Source organism: Cyanistes caeruleus, chromosome 1 (genome assembly GCF_971803275.1).
Source record: "Cyanistes caeruleus chromosome 1, bCyaCae1.hap1.1, whole genome shotgun sequence".
Lineage (NCBI taxonomy): Eukaryota > Metazoa > Chordata > Aves > Passeriformes > Paridae > Cyanistes > Cyanistes caeruleus.
In genome coordinates, this window is record NC_141701.1 from 52,638,464 (window position 1) to 52,655,660 (window position 17,197).

At 39.4% G+C, this 17,197-nt stretch overlaps 1 protein-coding gene and 1 long non-coding RNA gene across 2 annotated transcripts in view; both read left to right on the forward strand.

Moving 5' to 3' along the window:
* Positions 1-7,122: 7,122 nt before the first annotated feature.
* GNAL (G protein subunit alpha L) overlaps positions 7,123-17,197 on the forward strand; it is a 185,041-nt gene continuing 174,966 nt past the window's right edge. The window contains exon 1 of the mRNA XM_086892814.1: positions 7,123-7,692. Coding sequence (XP_086748940.1) covers positions 7,233-7,692 — 460 coding nt within the window. The 5' untranslated portion in view covers positions 7,123-7,232. The remainder of the gene's footprint in view (positions 7,693-17,197) is intronic.
* Positions 8,874-10,028, forward strand: LOC111924985 (uncharacterized). The gene is made up of 2 exons (XR_002861977.2): positions 8,874-8,956; positions 9,870-10,028. It is a non-coding gene; the product is annotated as an uncharacterized LOC111924985 (long non-coding RNA).

Sequence of the window (17,197 nt, forward strand, 5' to 3'; positions counted from 1 at the left end):
GAAGGCTGATGAGAATTCAGATTCCAAATTTATTTCCTTGATAATGAATAAAAAAATAAGTAAGACAAGGGAAGAAATGAGAAAGTTTCTTCCATGTTAATTAAATTAAATTAGTACTGGGGATCTAGAAAACACAGGATTAAGAAATTACTATTACAATTATAAAAACTGCTCTGGGGTTTCCACCATTGAATGGATTTCTAAGTAAAAAGAAATAATAATTAATTTCATTAGCCATAAAAATCAAAGAACATTTTTCTCATCTTCTGTTAAAACTACTTCAATATTTTTAACCTAAGACAAACATCATGTCAACATATTTTTATAAAGTCTGCTCTTCATTTAATATTCCTTCCTGCTTTTTATCTTTGATTTCTACAATAAGCGCTGATTAATTCTTTCCTATTTTCACTGCTTTCCTGAGTGTAAGCTATTTCGGTCGTGTTAAGTGGCTAGTCTTGGAAAGAACTGTCAATCCTGATGTAGCCTAATTTAATTTTTTGATTGAGTATTCTGATTTTAACAATTCTGTCATTTTTCACCAAAAAAAATGCACTGCAGAAAATAATTACTTTATGATCCAAATTTTGTCATCTATTCCTGCTCATATTGTTGTCCTCTCTTTGTATCAGCTTCCAAAATCCACATTTAAACTACAATACCCAGAGTTCCTTTCCAAACAACACATTTACATTATTCTATTATTTAGTATATTTTTACATTGATTCTCAGTTGAAATGGAACGACTAATTTGCTTACTGTTAAAATGAAAGTTAAAGTTTTTATGATGACCTACATGTATGCCTCAGCTCATCTGTTTCTGTTCTCTTGCTTTAATTTAGTTTTTGTATTAAAGCAGTAATCTAAAATAAATAATTCCAATATAAAACATTTTTCCAGTTATTCAGAAGGTTCTGGAAGTTCCTATTGCTTGCTAAGACTTTTTTTACAGATCTGCTGGCTGTTCACATCAAGAACAGAGAGTCCCCAAAACAAACAGTTTAGTCTGCAGAAGTTGTTTGTGTGAAGTTGAAGACTGCATCATGATGAATATTTATATAGAAATGAATTGAGGTTGCACAGATAAAGCATGCTTCCCTGACTTAAAAGAAATCCGGTATGTGATTGATAAATACATTATTCGCACACAAAATAGGATCAGAATCTTTTAATAGAAGTGTTCCTGAAGCCATGTCCTTTCCCTCTGCCTAGATCAGGTCTGTAGCAAGTAGGACTGCTCCTCTCTGTAAAAGCAAGCTGTGATGGGTTTTTGCTCTGTATTTCAGATTGTGCAGGTCACATTTTAAAAGTGTCACAATTTGTCAGATTCGATCAGATTTTCTCAAAGCAAAAACCCCTGTTCAGAGCACAAAAAATATTACAAATCCCTGATTCAACGCCATGGGTCAGCAATTTTTAAAGAAATCTTTACAAAGATATTTAAAAGAGATCATTAAGAGCCTTCTAAGTTTATTATTCAAATTCCTTTAGAAGTCCCAACAAACTAAATGCTACAGAGACAGCAGTAATTATGCCTCCACAACAGAGCATTATGTTATCTGGTAACACTGCTAGGCATACAAAAACTCCAATTTTATTTGTTTTCCTACCACTCTTTCCTTCCCTGATTTATGCAGTACCACAGAAAATTACCTTATCCCACAATTTGCATTTTAAAACTCTTTCTAACTGTTCTTTACTTCATTTGCTCAGAACCTAGTTTTCAAGCAAGCTGACCTACTTTTTATCTTATTTTGGTACTTGCAGTAAATTCCCTTAAGCTTGTCTACTCTGACATTGCTTAGAATGTCTTCTATATCCTAGTAATCACTTCGCTTAAAGCAAAAAGATCTACCATGACTGATACAAGAATGATAATCTATTGGTCCTTCTGAAACACAGTAAGATGTTTTTACATTGTAACAGTACGTTTCTCATTAAACTCTTGGTGAAAATGGCTGAGGTATTTCAGAAGGTAAAGCAAACAAAAATATTCATCTGGAGATAGATTTCAGCAGGTGCTGAAATTTAGCTGAAATCTGATTTTTGTACAGTTTTAAGCAAGGAAAAATAATGTCGAATAATGGGAGGTACAAAGCAACTTTACTACTAGTGCCACTGATGGCCTGACTTTTAATAAACTTATTGCTGTTTGTTCAGCAGGATAGTTTAAAGAGGATGCTTTAAAAGCTGCTAAATTTTTTACAGTATTTACATGGAAGGAACTCTCCAAAAAGAAATGGTAGATGGTTTTACTGCTATCATGCTCAGATATGACAAGGTGCAAAAAATACCATGGTGATGAGTGAGAGATGATTTGATAAAATTAGGTTTGAATCACTGTTGTTCTACAACTATTACAGTTGTAGCTGAATTCCCACTATAAGTCTTGTTCCCCCCCCCCCCCCTTTAAAAATCTTCAAGCAACCAGTAAAAGTGGCACATAAAATTTGTTGTGAAGGTTAAAGTTCTGTGAAAACAGAGTCGGGCGGAGTGGAGAGAGAGCTTGTATCTGTGTCTCTGTGTGTAGGATGGATGAGTTATAAATCCTGCAATGTCCTGTGAAGAAGAACAAGGGAAAATACACAGTTTTCTCTTTTCAGTGGTCTTCTGTCTTTGGACAAATTTGGGAAGAGATCAGAAGACTCATCTATTCTCTGTACATTTCACATAGAGATTTGTTATTGTAGCTGTGCTTACTACAAGTTTTCTATCAGCACCATAGGTTTCAGTCTTTAGAGAGCAAAGCATAAATCAAGGAGGAGTGTTTTCCTCTTCCTGTATACTTGCAATGATGTAGTAGGGCAGCACAGGCACACTATGTTTATTGTAAACTTTAAGAACAAAGATAACAGTACTTGTTCCACAAGAAGCAAGTAGATTTTTGACAAGCGTCTATCAAAGATAAGAGATGTTCATTATCTGATGGCAGCTGGGTAAATCCTAGACCCTTTACCCATGAGGAAAATTAACCTCAACAGGAGTTTAGAAAATATCTAGTGATTGTCATAGCCCATGATTTACTACTTTTTTTTTTTTTCCTTCTAGAACATTTTTTTCCTTTTTAATAAACCCAAAAATCTTGCAGCATTTTTCACTAATCATCACTGAGGCTATGAAAAATCTCAAGGAAAACATGTCAAAACCGTTTAGAAATAATATCCCACTGCAGGTCCTGAATTTATAGTTTCTGAATTCATAGCAGTATGCTGACTATGATACAGAAAAACAATATGGCAAAACTGTAGTCAGAATATGGATAAACTCATTCACTGCTACAGTGACTTATCAGAGGAAAAATAACAGAAACAAATGTTCCAGCCCCAGAAGCTTCTCCTTGCCTTTAAGATCTTCGCCTTATCAAAATTATTACAGATTAATTTAGCTGCATTCCTTCTATTACCACACTGTTTTATTTTCAAGGCAACTGCATTTACTACATTTGTTTTAATTTGATGACAAATACTCATTGCTTGGTTAAAACTTAGAATATTGTATAAATCCCAAAAATATATATATGTATACACTATAGAGTGTAGATAAATATTGTTAAATCAAAATTATTATAAAACTGGGAAAAGAACACAAATCATTTTCATATGACTGTTCAAGAAATACATAATTTGCACTTCTTTTTAAGAAACAGTAAAAACACACATTCATAGGAATAATATTTATAGATTTTTCTAACTAGACTTGTATTAATCCTTGGAGTAAATAAAGCCATCTCACAGACATACCCAGTTCCTGCATATGACTGGATACCTGAACTGAATTCATATAACTGAATTAGTTATTTCTTAGGTAGAACCATACATTGAAAGCAAAAAAGAAAAAACAGTTTAAAGTGGTTTACTACGTGTTCATATCTACAGATATTTATTAACCATCCCCACAATTAAAAAAAAAAAAAAAAAAAAAGAGGATGACTGGAGAAGGTCTCAAGAAAGGCCACAAAGATAATCCAAGAGCTGCAGAACCTACCCTATGAGCAGAGTGAAAGAGTTAGACCTTTTCTCTCTTAAGAAGGCTCAGGAGTGACCTTTTCTCCTTGGAAAAGAGAACATTCAAGAGGGACCTCATCACAGTATCCCTGTACTTAAAGGGTAGCCACAAAGACAAAAGAGAAATGTCTCAAGTAGCTATGCGGAGAAGACAAGAGATCATTGATGCAATTTGTACCAGGAAATGTTTCATTTCAATACAAGAAAATTTTTTTACAGCGAGAGCAACCATTCATTAGAACAACTTTGCCAGGGGCATGGTAGAGTCCCCGTTGCTGGAGGTTTTCAAGATGCAGCTAGACAAGGTACTAGATAATCTCATCGAGGCTGCCTTTCCCATGAAAGGTCAGACAGATGAAATTCTGAGGATCGCTTCCCCAGAGAAGAGTCCTAGGCTGTTCTATGATCCTGTGATTCTAATTTCAGTTAACACAAGGAGACTCATGGTTAATTTGTCCTACTGAAAAACTGAGCCAGTCATTAAGTCCTGTTTTGGATGACTAAACTTTGAAAATTCCATGAAAGATTCTTCAAAGAGTATTCAGATCCAAAAACTGCAATATACTGTTTTTTTTACTTTAAATTCTTGAAAATCTCAGTCCATGGTAATCTGGAAGTAGTGATGATCACTATTCCTCTGGGGAAAGAGAGAAGATAGGCTTACCATCCTTTATTACAAGTTGTAAGAAAATATTAGGGAAGACTTCTTTCTCAAGACACAGTTTGGTCTTGTAGGCCACAGAAGGATCTTTCATTGCACACACTTTATGTGACACTTTATAAGGTAGAGCATATATTTCAGTGCTTGGCAGAGAGGTGAGTTCCTCTAAAGACCCTACCTATACATAGTTGTTAATACATGGGCTGCTATTTCAAAATTACTTACAAAGCATGTGATCTTACAGTACCATTTTTTTCCGCCAGGTCTCTTCTCTAATTGTGAATATATCATTCAGTTTCCTTTTCACTGAGCATACACTGTACATGCCCAGGAGCACTTTAGCAGGAGAAATTTTACCTAGTCTGAACTCATTTGGCCAGGTTATGGCATTTTTTTCTACTTTTGGAAAACATTTCATGGTTCTGCAAATGCTATTGCATGCATCGAGCTCTAAGGATCACCTTCACAAAATTAAGTATGTCCATCAACCTTTGGACTCCAAATACTAAATCCCTAACTTTTGCCATTACTTTGAGTTTTGCTTGTTGGGTTTTTTCACAGTTTTAATTACATTTTTGGATGAATAGGAAATTCTCCTATGTGATCCTATTACACCAGAAAGTATACAGCTACTAATCCCAGGATCCTGGCTACATAGACCATTTTGATTCCTCTTATCCAAATTCCTGTTCATTTTCAGCCAAAAGCTGCAATCTTTCACTCCCAACCTAAGAAATATTGTATCTTTATGGTCCATAAAGATTTTTGAGCCAAGGCAGAGCAGCTCTGGTGAAACATCCTCTGCTGTGATGTAACTGCTTACATGTTTTGCAAGAAGATTGCAACCAGGACACTGTAGAGTCAGGTATTAAAACATTAAATAGAAGGAAAAGCTATGGGTTGGTTTCTTGGAGCTAGAGCATCTAAATTGTTGGCGAGCATTTTGAAGGGTGTAAGAGAACACGTCTAGCGTGTGCTGCATCCTTCTAATATTTTCACTGGCAAAATTTCCTTTGTGTGGCACAGTCACGGACCATTGATACATTCAGTTAAAAGGAATCTATTTCTTTTATGCCTGTGTAGGATGTTGGGGATTTTTTTCCAGTGAATGTTAATATACAAATTAACCAATTAATTAAGTCCAGTTAATAACATTGCTTGGTAAATACATATTTTATAGGATGTTTTTAAAATCATTTGACACAAAGGGATCTCTCACAAATCCAATTCTGTTTCCCATATTCAGGAACTAAAAACTTCCAAATTTGCTCAAATTCATTAATTGTAAAGAAGTGTGGGAATTTTACCACAAAATTATGAATTTCTTCTGTTTCGTCATACTGCATTATATAAACAGTGGCATCTATTAACAGAATATTGGTCACTGAAAAAAAATAGGAGACAAAACCAATGACCTAATACAACAGGTCATTACAGAATCCAAAGAGATGCTGCATGAAGATGTTCATGAATGCTGTCAAGGTTACTAAAGTTAGAGCCTCGAAATTATGCTAAGGTATACATCAGTCATAATAGTGAACACATGACATGACCTTTAAGATTCAGAGACGCAGCTTCATCCACTAGCCACATGCTGAGATTATGAAGAACACGGAGATGTGTGAGGCAGAAGGAGAGCCTGTTCGAGACACATTCCAAATAATTTTCCATATCTTCTTTTGAGGAGAGCTGCCACCGCCTTGGAACTGGCTTGCTAGCACCAGCCTTTCCTCCACAGCCCACAGCAGCACGCTGCTGGAGTACTACTGCTGCCAACACTGACTGAGACAGCGAGCAAACCCCAACATTGCCTATTATTTTCTCCTGCCGTCGCACCCAAAGCCTTCCTCCCACAGCATCCTTAGTCAGCGCGTGGGCGAGGAGCGGCATGTGTGTGCACAGGGGCTCAGAACCGTGTCGTAGCTGTGAGGATGCCAGGCTGGCGGGGGCTGCCTCGGCCTCTCCGGGGCCGCTGTCAGCGTGCGGGGTCCCTCTCGGTGAGAGGCCTCCCCCTCAGCTTCTCCCCCCGGCATGCCGGGGAGACGTTGTCTGTCAGGGGCATAGCCCTGGAGAGGGGTAGGGCTGCGTGCAGCTCTCGGGGCTCGCACAGGCGGCACGGCGGCCCTTCCAGGCAGGGAGGAAACAAGTAGGGGGGAGGAAGCAAGGAAGGGGAGCGGCGTGGGGGGGCGAGGGTCTCCCGGGCAGGGCGCGGAGCGGGAGTTCCGTGAGACCCCGGCCCCCCTCAGGCGGGCTGGGCGGGGGGCCGCGCTCCGTGTGCGCCTGTGTGCCGGCGCGGCGCCCCCGCCCTTCCCCCGGCGGCGCTGCGCGGTGGGCTGGCGCTGGGGTATTTACGGTAACGTGGACCCGGCGGTGGCAGCTCGGTCGGTGTCAGGTGATCGGCGCCGAGGAGCCGCCGCCACAGCCCGGGAGGAAGATGCAAGATGGCCCAGCGGGGCCGTGAGGGGCTCCGCGGCGCCCCTTCCCCGCCCGCCGCCTGCCCGGCCGGCGGGAAGCGCTGAGGCCAGCGCCGCCGCGCCACAGCCCGTCCCCGGCGGGGGCACCGAGCCATGGGGCTCTGCTACAGCCTGCGCCCGCGGCTCTTCGGCGACGCCGGCGGCGGCGGCTCCATCTCCAGCGCCGCCTCGGAGCCCGAAGCACCGGCGGAGCTTCACGCCGCTCCGCAGCCGCAGCCTCTCGGCGTCCCGCTCCGGCCCGGCGGTAAGCCCGGCGGGGAGGCGGACGGGCCGCCACTGCTGCTGCTGCAGAACGGCGGCGGCGGCAATGGGGCGGCCCCCGAGCGGCAGCCGGCGCTGCCCAAGGCCGGCGGCCCCGGCCTTGGCGGCGGGGGGAAGGCGGCGCGGCAGCAGGCGCCGCACCAGCCGCCGGCGCTCCAGAGGACCTGGGAGAAGCTGCGCCTGGAGGAGCGGGAGGCGGAGAAGGAGGCGAGGAAAGTCAGTAAGAGCATCGACCGGGCGCTCAAGGAGCAGAAGCGGGAGTACAAACAGACGCACCGCCTGCTGCTGCTCGGTACGTGTGTGTGTGTGTGTGTCTGTCTGTCTGTCTGTGCGGGGGTGTGCCGGGGCGGGCAGGTGCCCCGTGGGGCTCCCCGGCAGCGCCCCCTCCCCGGCTTTCCCTGTTTTCCTTGGGCACCTTCCATCCCTCCTTTGTCTCCCCGCTGCCCCCCCCGGCCCTGCCCTCCCGCCCCCTCGGCCGCGTCCCGGGCTCTCCCCCAGACAGGTTTACACCTTCTTTTCCCTTCCTCCTCCCCCTGGTCTCTCCTCCCCGCTTCTGGCCCTGGCAGTGGGTTCGCAATGGAGAACGCGATCGGCGCTTGTCGGGCGAGGGCGAGCGGCTCCACCCAGGCGGCAGCGATGCGGATGGGGGAGCAGCGGGGTCTGCCCCGGCGGAGAGCCCTGCCCGGGCGGGGGCTGCCCCATCGCCCGCGGCGGGAACTTCGCTCGGTGCCCTCGCAACTCGGAAACATTAACGGGAAAAAAAAAAAAATAAATTAAGAAATAATATTTTTTTTTTAAAAGCACAGTAGAAACGAGGAAAAATGGCCATGCATGCATGAGATGTGTGTAGCCTGTGGATGATCCTCCTGTGCCGCGTGTAACCAGGGATGGTTTGATGAGGAGCGGCTTGAGGCTCCTAAATGAGAGGAGTGGTGATGAGCAAGAGGCTCCTTATTTAAAGAAGCAGTGAGCAGAGTAAGGGGAGATAAGCGGGTGTGGATATGTGCATTCCTCAGACATCGCCTCTACTAGAAGATGTGTTCTTCAGCTGCTGGCTGTCAGATTTTTCAGGGATGACTTGCCAGCTTTTGTCCCCTCTTCTCTGAGGTGCTACATGCGGTCTGCTGTTGCCACTGCTCTTTCTAAGCATTAGTTAATAGTCCTCTCCAGAGGATTTGTACCAGCTGATACATTTACAGTATGAAAACCACAGGGGTATCTAATACAAGCATCTCATTTCCTGCAGGAAACAGAACAGTCATACTGCAGGGCTTTTTTTTTATGGTCTGAGCAGAGGGCTTATTTGGCCTCTTAGCTGTGGTCATAAATCTCTGTTTTCTGTTAGCGTGAAAATACTGATTTGCTTTTGCATTAGCTTCTTTGCCTGATCTTATAAAGTTATGTGGTACAGAGTTTTGGTGCTTACCGAAGTGCATTCCAGATTTGGTGTCTTTACATCCTTCTTTATCAAACCCCATTTCTGTTTCACTGGATTCCTTCATTCCTGTTGGTGGATAAGGGGAGGAGAAAATAGGAGATGCAGCAGTGGACACAAGGTATGCCAGAACAGTAGTGCTCCATTTACAAAAAACAAATCATGGACTTTATTTTTACCCATAAAATACCAGCTTGTAGGATACTAGTGCAGCTGGTAGAAAGGAAGGAGGAAGAAAACGTAATTCATACTCTATAGAATTATTAGTAGTAGTAGTAGTAGTGGTAAAATGTCTCTTCTGGCTCTTGAACCGTTGTAGTAATTAACACTTCAATATATCTTTTTAAATGAAATATTAAAGATTTTAATGTTTTTTCCTCCTGAAGCATCTGAACATGTGTTTTGATTAGTGTGGTTGCAAGAAGGCAGAGATCTCGTTTGGTGGCCTTCCTCTGGAGAGCATTGTCATTGCTTGAACAAAAGAATTCTAACAAATAGATACTGTGTGTAGTCTATAACATGGTGGTTGCCATAGTAAACCAGGGCAGTAAACACCTGTTCAGAAACAATGCTATTTGAAAAATAAATCACCTCTGACCTTTGGCACCCTGAAATAAATTCAACACTCTTAAGACTCCCTGTGTTGAATTTTGTTTAAAATCCGTGTCATAATCAAAAAATATTCTCTTGATCTCCTTATTGTTGGGAGGAAATGTTGGATTATTGTTTCAGGCCTTGCAGATCAGGGCCCGACTTCAATGTTTCATTTGGATGTAGGGAGAGCTGTAGGTACTTTGTATTGCTCTTTGAAAGTACTGGAAATGCTGCTGTAGATGAGAGGAAATGATTTACAATGAAGAAGGGTTTGTCGGAGAAGGAGTAAAGCAAAATTGCATTGCACAAGGTGATAGGTTTCGGTCTTGCACAGAGGAAGAGACTTACAATATACACAAAGGTCTTTAGAATAAAGAATATTACCAGCCTGATATTCTATAGCATTTCAAGTTGTAAATAACTGGATCCCTGTCCCTAAGGTCTTCCTGGCAGAGTGAACCTGAAAAGCGTACCTTTGCTAGAGAGAGGAGGAATACCTTTGTACATCAACATGGAGGAAATGCACAGCAGAGGCGAAATGGTGAATGCAGTGACAGCAGAGCACCGTCACAGAACAAATAAAGTTGAGCAACAGCGTTGGCGTGGGCTTTGTGTTTCTTTTTTTAAACACAAGTTTGTAAATAATAGCCTCATTTTGGCTTGTCCTTGTATGTCTCGTACATTTACTGGGGCAAGTTTAGAGGATATTATTGAAAGTTTAGAGAAAAATACAGCATATATTTTAAGGAGCTACTATTAGATATCAAAAGGGTATGCAAATAAATGCACTAATGTAAGAATACTATGAATCTCTAGAGTCTAAATAAGTAGTATATTAGAATACAAGCTTATAAATGTTTGAAAATGACCTTTCCTTAAAAGCACACTCACACTTTTATTTTGTCAATTGCAAACAATCAGCTTTGTGATGAGCTGTGCATGTAAGTTACCAAGATATTATGAAGTTTCAAAGGCTTTTTGTAGTGTATGTTGGGAAATATCTCTCAAAGAGTATGTTCTTGCCTGTCACAGCTTACCCCCACTGATGTCTGGTGGTGCACATGATGTTTTGACACTCTCCCCTAACCTACATTCGGAAACACTTAATGTGTTTTGTCATAACCAGTGATTGTGAAAGAGAGGGTGTGCAGTAAGTGCTTAAGATCAGCTCTCTGTCTGTGCCTCCCACATAAATAGATGTTTAAGTGTCAGGTGGCTGTAGCTGTGGTGCTGAGGCTCTCCTGGTGCACTGGACTAACAGCAGACACAGTTTGGGTCCATTTGTTTTTCTTCGTCTGAAAGAAGAAATCACATAAAATGGAAACTGGCTTTCCACCATAGTTGGCTGTTTCTTGCTTAACATCCACTTTAAAAATACAAGAAATTGATTGGTTATTGAATTGATTATTGGGTGCTGTATTATTTATAGGGGGGTTTCTTTCCTTTTTTTTTTTTAATAAGTGAAGTGTTCATCTGTGCAGAATTCTTAGGATGCTTTTACTAACCCTGAGATGAGGATTTTTTTAAGCATATGTATTTATTGGACATACTTGCAGGGCTTGATCAGAGTTTTGTAGCTTTGGTTTCTGTCTTGCTTTCTGTTTGGTCTTTTTTTCCAGAGAATTGCAGTCACCCTCTTCTGCAAGACTGTTTTAGCTGATGATTTCTTAGAAACTGAAGAAACATTACAAATCACTTTATAGAAGCAATTTACATTCTCATTTGCAGTCTCATATTTTAAACTATTTTGTGTGTAAGTGGGGTGAAGGGGAATTGGCTTTAAACAGTGTTTAACCATTGTAGTATAATTAAGGCTCATGTAATATTGAAATAAGCTATAGACTGATTTTTTTTTTTTCCTAGGTAGCTGTTATCTTTTAACCTTTGACTCTTACTTTTTCCATTTACCCTGACTCCTGGTTGCTATCCTAACTTTTGATGACTTTCTCAAGCAGAACACATTCTTTTACACTTCCCTGCTAAATTGAAACTGAAAGTTTCAATTAAAGTTTTCAAGTAAAAGCTTTTCTGTTCAACAGAAACTGAAAGTAATGATATAGGGATTGAAGGAGGGAAAACAGAGATAGTAATTTTCTTCACTTAAAAGGTAGTGGAACTACTGATGTGATATTTTAGTACTGACTTGATAGTGAAATTTAGATATGTTTGGTGACGTTCATGTATAAAAGTATAGAAAACATACCAAAAAACATAGTTCCTCTGAATTTATGGAAATCAAACACAAAGATGCCTGGTCAAGCTTAGGAAACTTCTGCAAAGGAGAGCCCAGAAAGCTCAGAAGTGTGTAACAAAAGTAATGTGATTTTTTTTTTTATTTTCTTAACTATGCACCAAATGACTGTTATCAGAAATTAACTTGTTGTGCAAAGAGAGTTTCTGGTCTATGATGTTCTGCAAATTCTTAAGTTCATCATACATCCTCATACCAATTTTAAATCTTAAGACCAATGATTTTTATTTTTAAGATAATTTTAACTTGTATATGGTGTCAACGCATGTTTTTTGATAATTACTTGAATATAGTTTAGCTTGATGTGGTAATACTTTCCTAGTGTCTGCATAAGGTTGAATGCTTGAGGTGTTTTTCTGTTGCCACCAGAGATAACTCCTTCCCTGGTCCATAAGGGAGCTTGGCATATTTAGGATCCTTACAGACAGCTACCTCTAATATGGAGATAAAGCACAGATAATTGGTAGTAGCAGATATTTTCAGGACTTTGAAATCCCAGGCTGCAAATATGGACTAATGTAATAATGCAAAAGGGTTTTATAATCCCTAATACTTTGCATAATTTGTATATCTTTTCAAAAGCTCTTCTGCTTCTTTTGTAACTTACAGCATCACAGGAAGTGGAATATGCGCTCCTTGCACAGGAAGAAACCAGTAGGCAAAAGTCATCAGGACATTTGGGATCAGTTCTTAACTTTGGGGAATTTTAAGTGTACTGAAAACAATCCCTGACTTACAATACTTAGCTTTTCTTTATCTGTAAATTAAAAACTAATTAGATTTAGCCCATATTTAGGTGTTTATTTCCATTCTTTGATTGATTTTGGTTACCTTTAATCACTTGATATTTAAGAAAAAAAATAATAAATCGTTTGTCCCTGTGCTAAATGGAGTAATACTGGGAGGTGTTAAGTGCTGTGGAAGGGTGGGTTCTGCAGCTGTTAATTAGAACTTTTGGTTATTCAGCAATTTTTGTGTATCAGTGTGTATTCCATGAATGCTTATTGGAATGCAGTATCTTAACTAAGCAAACTTTGCAGGTATAGTATGTCATTTTACGGTCCCATTACAATTGTAACTTTTTGACTGCTGAAATTTTGAAGAGTAAGTAAAACGCCCAGATTGGAACTTTTTTTTTTCTGTTTCCTCGTGCCTTTCTCCCCAAACAGTTTAGAAGAAACACAATTTGAAATATTGTCACCATATTCATCCCTGTCCACTGCCTAACCCACACACCAAATTTCTTTTTGTTTCATTTTATCATTTTTGACACAGTGTGACTACAAATGTGAGGAAATATTTAACAGTGGGAGTTTTTCGTAGAGTCAAGGCTTTCCTCAACTTACTTCTTCAAGTCAGGTACCATTTGAGTTTGTAAAGTTGAATTAAATTTTTTTAAAGTTATTATTTTTCTTTTTTTTTTTTTTTTAATCCAGCAGTTTGTCCGAGCTGTGGCAGAAACCTGGCCTACCTTTTGCTTACCAAGTTTGACTTATTTCATAGTTATACATGTTCTAGAAATATTTTGCCTTTGCTGAGTGATGTGGAAATGGTTCTTCTCCATGGATTTTTGAATAGCAGCAGAGAAACAAAATGGTGTAAATAAGATAACAGAGGTGTCGCTTATTCTCATGTAAAAGGGATAGAATATCACGAATCTTAGACAGGATATGGAGGAAATGCAGCCTTGTATTTGGCCTGTTATTTATACTTTTTCCAAGAGTGGATGAGCATGTTAAGTACACTGACTAGCATCTTTCATATTATCCCTGTAACACTGTATGAATATATGTGTGAAACTCCTGTGTCTTGTGATTTGTCTGCACATGAATATTAAATAAAGATTTAAGAACTTAAAGCCTTACAGAATAAGCTGTATGAAGAAGGAAATGTGTGCTGTTTGGGATCAGATTAGGTAAAAAACTACTTAAGAAAGGATTTATTATTTACTTTTTCTGTGTTCATGTACAGAAGATCAAAAAATCCGAGAAGAAATCTGCCAATTAATGTCTGTAACGTAAGACGTAACATCAATCACCTGTAGTGGAACATCTTAGCTGATAAGATCTCTTTGAAGTAAAACTTGAATTGCATTCTCAGAATCTGGTATTTTACATTTGTTTGGTTTTAAACTTAAGTTTGAAGAATTTTAAATTCCATTTATATTTAAGGTAATGTTAGATTTCAAGAATAATAGATTTGTCCTTCTGAAAATACCGTTACTGTAGTAAGTCAGAGCCAGGTAGAATTACAAAGTCTATGCTGTTATCTTTATTTTAGAGAAGAATTTGCATCACGTGGGAACAATATGCATTTTGCATCTTAAAGCTGTTTAAAAGTAGAAGAGTTTTTATCCCCCCAAGTATTTAAAGTAAAAAAAAAAAAAATTCTAAAGTTTTGCACTTTTTGTATCACAGACATACGCTTTTAACAGTTTCCTTTAAGAGGACTTCATTCCTTTAAAGAGCAAAAAGGAAATTCTTCTCAGCAGTTAATTCAAGCAAATTATCAAGTTGGTCTTCAGAAAATGAGACCATGTGATTTGGGTTAGTACATGCAATGGAGATAAGTAGAAGGCTGAAAAACATCTGTAATAGAAACCTGACAATAAATTGAGTCCTCGCTGTCCATGGGTATAATTTCCTCACCCCCAGCCTCTCTTTCTTGATTTGAAAATCCATACTTTTTGATACATGTAATGTACTCTGTGTTTAATTTGTCATCTGTGGATTAAAATGGGTAAGGAAGAGTTGTGTTTTTCCATCATGAAGAATGAAGGCTATGTTAACCTGCCAAAAGTGTGAACACAGATCCTTAGTATTGTGTGCAAGTGTAATTTATATTAAGCAACTTAATCTTTTTTTGAAAACTGTTGTGAATGTTGCTGAGACATTGCCAATTCTGCTATGCTGCAACTCTCTGAACTATGAGGAATTAATCATTCTGTATCTTGGAGCACATGTAGAATGCACTTCATGGTGTTAAGCAGTGCCTTCTTCAGAATCATCTTTATTTTCCCAGATGCCTCACATGTGGAGGACGAAACCACAACAAAAGCAAGTTGTTTTTTTTTCCTTAAGTGAAGGCACTCTTTCAAGGTTTTCACATTTGAATTATTTTTTTATGTTGATTGTAGAATCATTTTCTATTCCAAATGATATTTTTTTCAGACAGAGGTGCACATGTTTGTCTGTGTGTGCACAACAAGCCACTGAAGTTCTTGTAAAACGCAGAAGATTGCTCTGAGGAATCCAGGTGAGATAAACCAACCTTCAAGAATCTGTGGTTGGATTATGTCCTGGCATATCTCATAGCCTTAAATCTTCATAAGTACAAAGCAAAGTGTAATGGATTCTGTAACAAGATTGCTTTTTTTCATCCTTTGACTCACTGGACGTCTGAATTACAAAACAGACTTATGGTGTTATCTTCTGCCTATTCTGAGCTTCCTGGATTTGTCTAATTCACTGTCTAGCAGAGATAGGAGCATGATATTAAGCACTTCTAACATGTCAGCCTTTGCAAAGATGTATTTTATTTTTTATGTTCTTTTATAAACTATAAACCTAAAATGCAGAAGAATATAATAATTTGTATAAAGAACATACATAGAATTAACCATTTCACAATCTGAAATTATATGATTAAAGAGTTTGGGGGAGGTTTTGGTTTTTCGGGGTTTTTCTAAGATTTTAGTAGGATTTGGTTTGTTTGCCTTTTTTTAAAATCTAATTTTTAAATAGACAAAAGGACTCTCCTTTCTCAGTGGCAAGATACTGTGGAAGGTATTTACATCTCATAATGTGTCTGCTTTAATTAAATTTAGTAATTTCATCACCTAATACTAAAAACTGAATAAACTTTAAAATTCCTTGATGTGTATGAGACATTCTTCTCCTTCAGCTGTGCTTAAGAACTTCATAGTACATTGTAAGTCTGGTACTGTTATGTGTGATGTTGTGGAACCTAGTCATGTATAAATAACCAGGAAAATGGCGTGAAGGACAGGCTAGAACTTAAGAGGTCTTTCAGATCCTTTTATTCATTTGGTCTACTGACTTGTGAGTGTGGCTGAAGGCAAAAGAGTAGCTGTTCAAATGTTTTGCTTTTATCCCTTGAAAGTATTTCCATGAATCAAAACAGATGGGAACTACAGAACAAAAATTCTGGTTTAAATTGAGTAGTTGATCTTCCTTTGATTTAACATTTTGAAAGAAGAACAGAAATCTCAAGTTTTTTAGAGTATTTTCTCACACTTGGGATGGGGTGTGGAGAACAAAATACCCAACCAACCAAGAAACCACCCATCTCTCATGTAAATTCTGATGGCCTTGTTTTGTTTAACAGTACTTTAACTGTTCAACTGTGCTTCAAATTCATAAAAATCTGGACTGTCCCTGTGGATGAAATAGCACTGAGAGGGGAACACAAGCTTTTGACACTGAGAGAAAGACTAGATAACAAGTTGTATTTAAATAACTGCCATACATTGTTCCTTTTGGTAAATATATTTTTCTTCTTGATTTTAGGAATATTTTTACACGTTCTGTGATTCTTCAGGGTTGTAAAGCGTTTATTTTGCCTTAATGGAAGACCATTAGAGAAAAACTAGAGTTGAGTTTGATGCTGTGCTTTCTGATATCTTGTTTCCAGATCAGGAGCCAGAGCAGTCCCTCTTCCATGAAGTTCTGAGTGCACTCCAAGTGCATAAATCTATTATTCCAAATTCTATTGCTGTTCCCTCAGGTTTTCTTATTCTTCTCAGTGTGACATCTGAGTTTGTGAGCTTGCTCGTTCAGTAGTGTCTTTTCAACTTGGTTACTATTGAAACAGGAGAGTTGGTGTCTTGTTCATTGTAGAGTTTGGGTTTTTTTAAATGGGGAAACTACAATAATATTTTAAGGGGGCTATATAGTCACTCCAAAGGCCCTTCTACTTCTTTACTCTGTGTATAGAGGTGAAAATGTTTGCTCAGCAGAGGTGAGGGGAAAAGAACAAAAAAACTGTGTGCAGTGATGTTTGGTTTCTGATACTCAGAACTGTCCTCTATCAGGGGATCCTGGCTCCAGGTGTGTGTCATCTATGTCTTTGAACTACCGGAGGTGGAAGAAAAACTGTTTCATGGAAAGGCTGAAATGGAGAGAGTCGTTTTTTGATACTTGAAGTTGCTTATAATTTAATGCAGAAAGGATCACCTGAAGAGCATTCAACTCTCTGTGATTCCCATTTGGCAGTAGTCCTTGGTCTAATTAAAGCAGATTCACAGATATGTGATCTATCTGCCAGAGACCAAATGAATGCTTTCTAATATGTCAGGAAAAGCTAAAGCAATGCAGTAAAAGGTCAAACAGCCCTACAGATAGGCTAGAGAAGGATTTGGAGATTAGGCAGGAAAGATGGGACTATCTTTTCATGCTGCTTCATGCTATCAACAAGTACCACTGTTTGTGCTCCTGGTCCAGCTGTTTCAGGAAAAGCAAATAGGGGCTCTGATGCCCTGGATCAGTTGTTCCACAC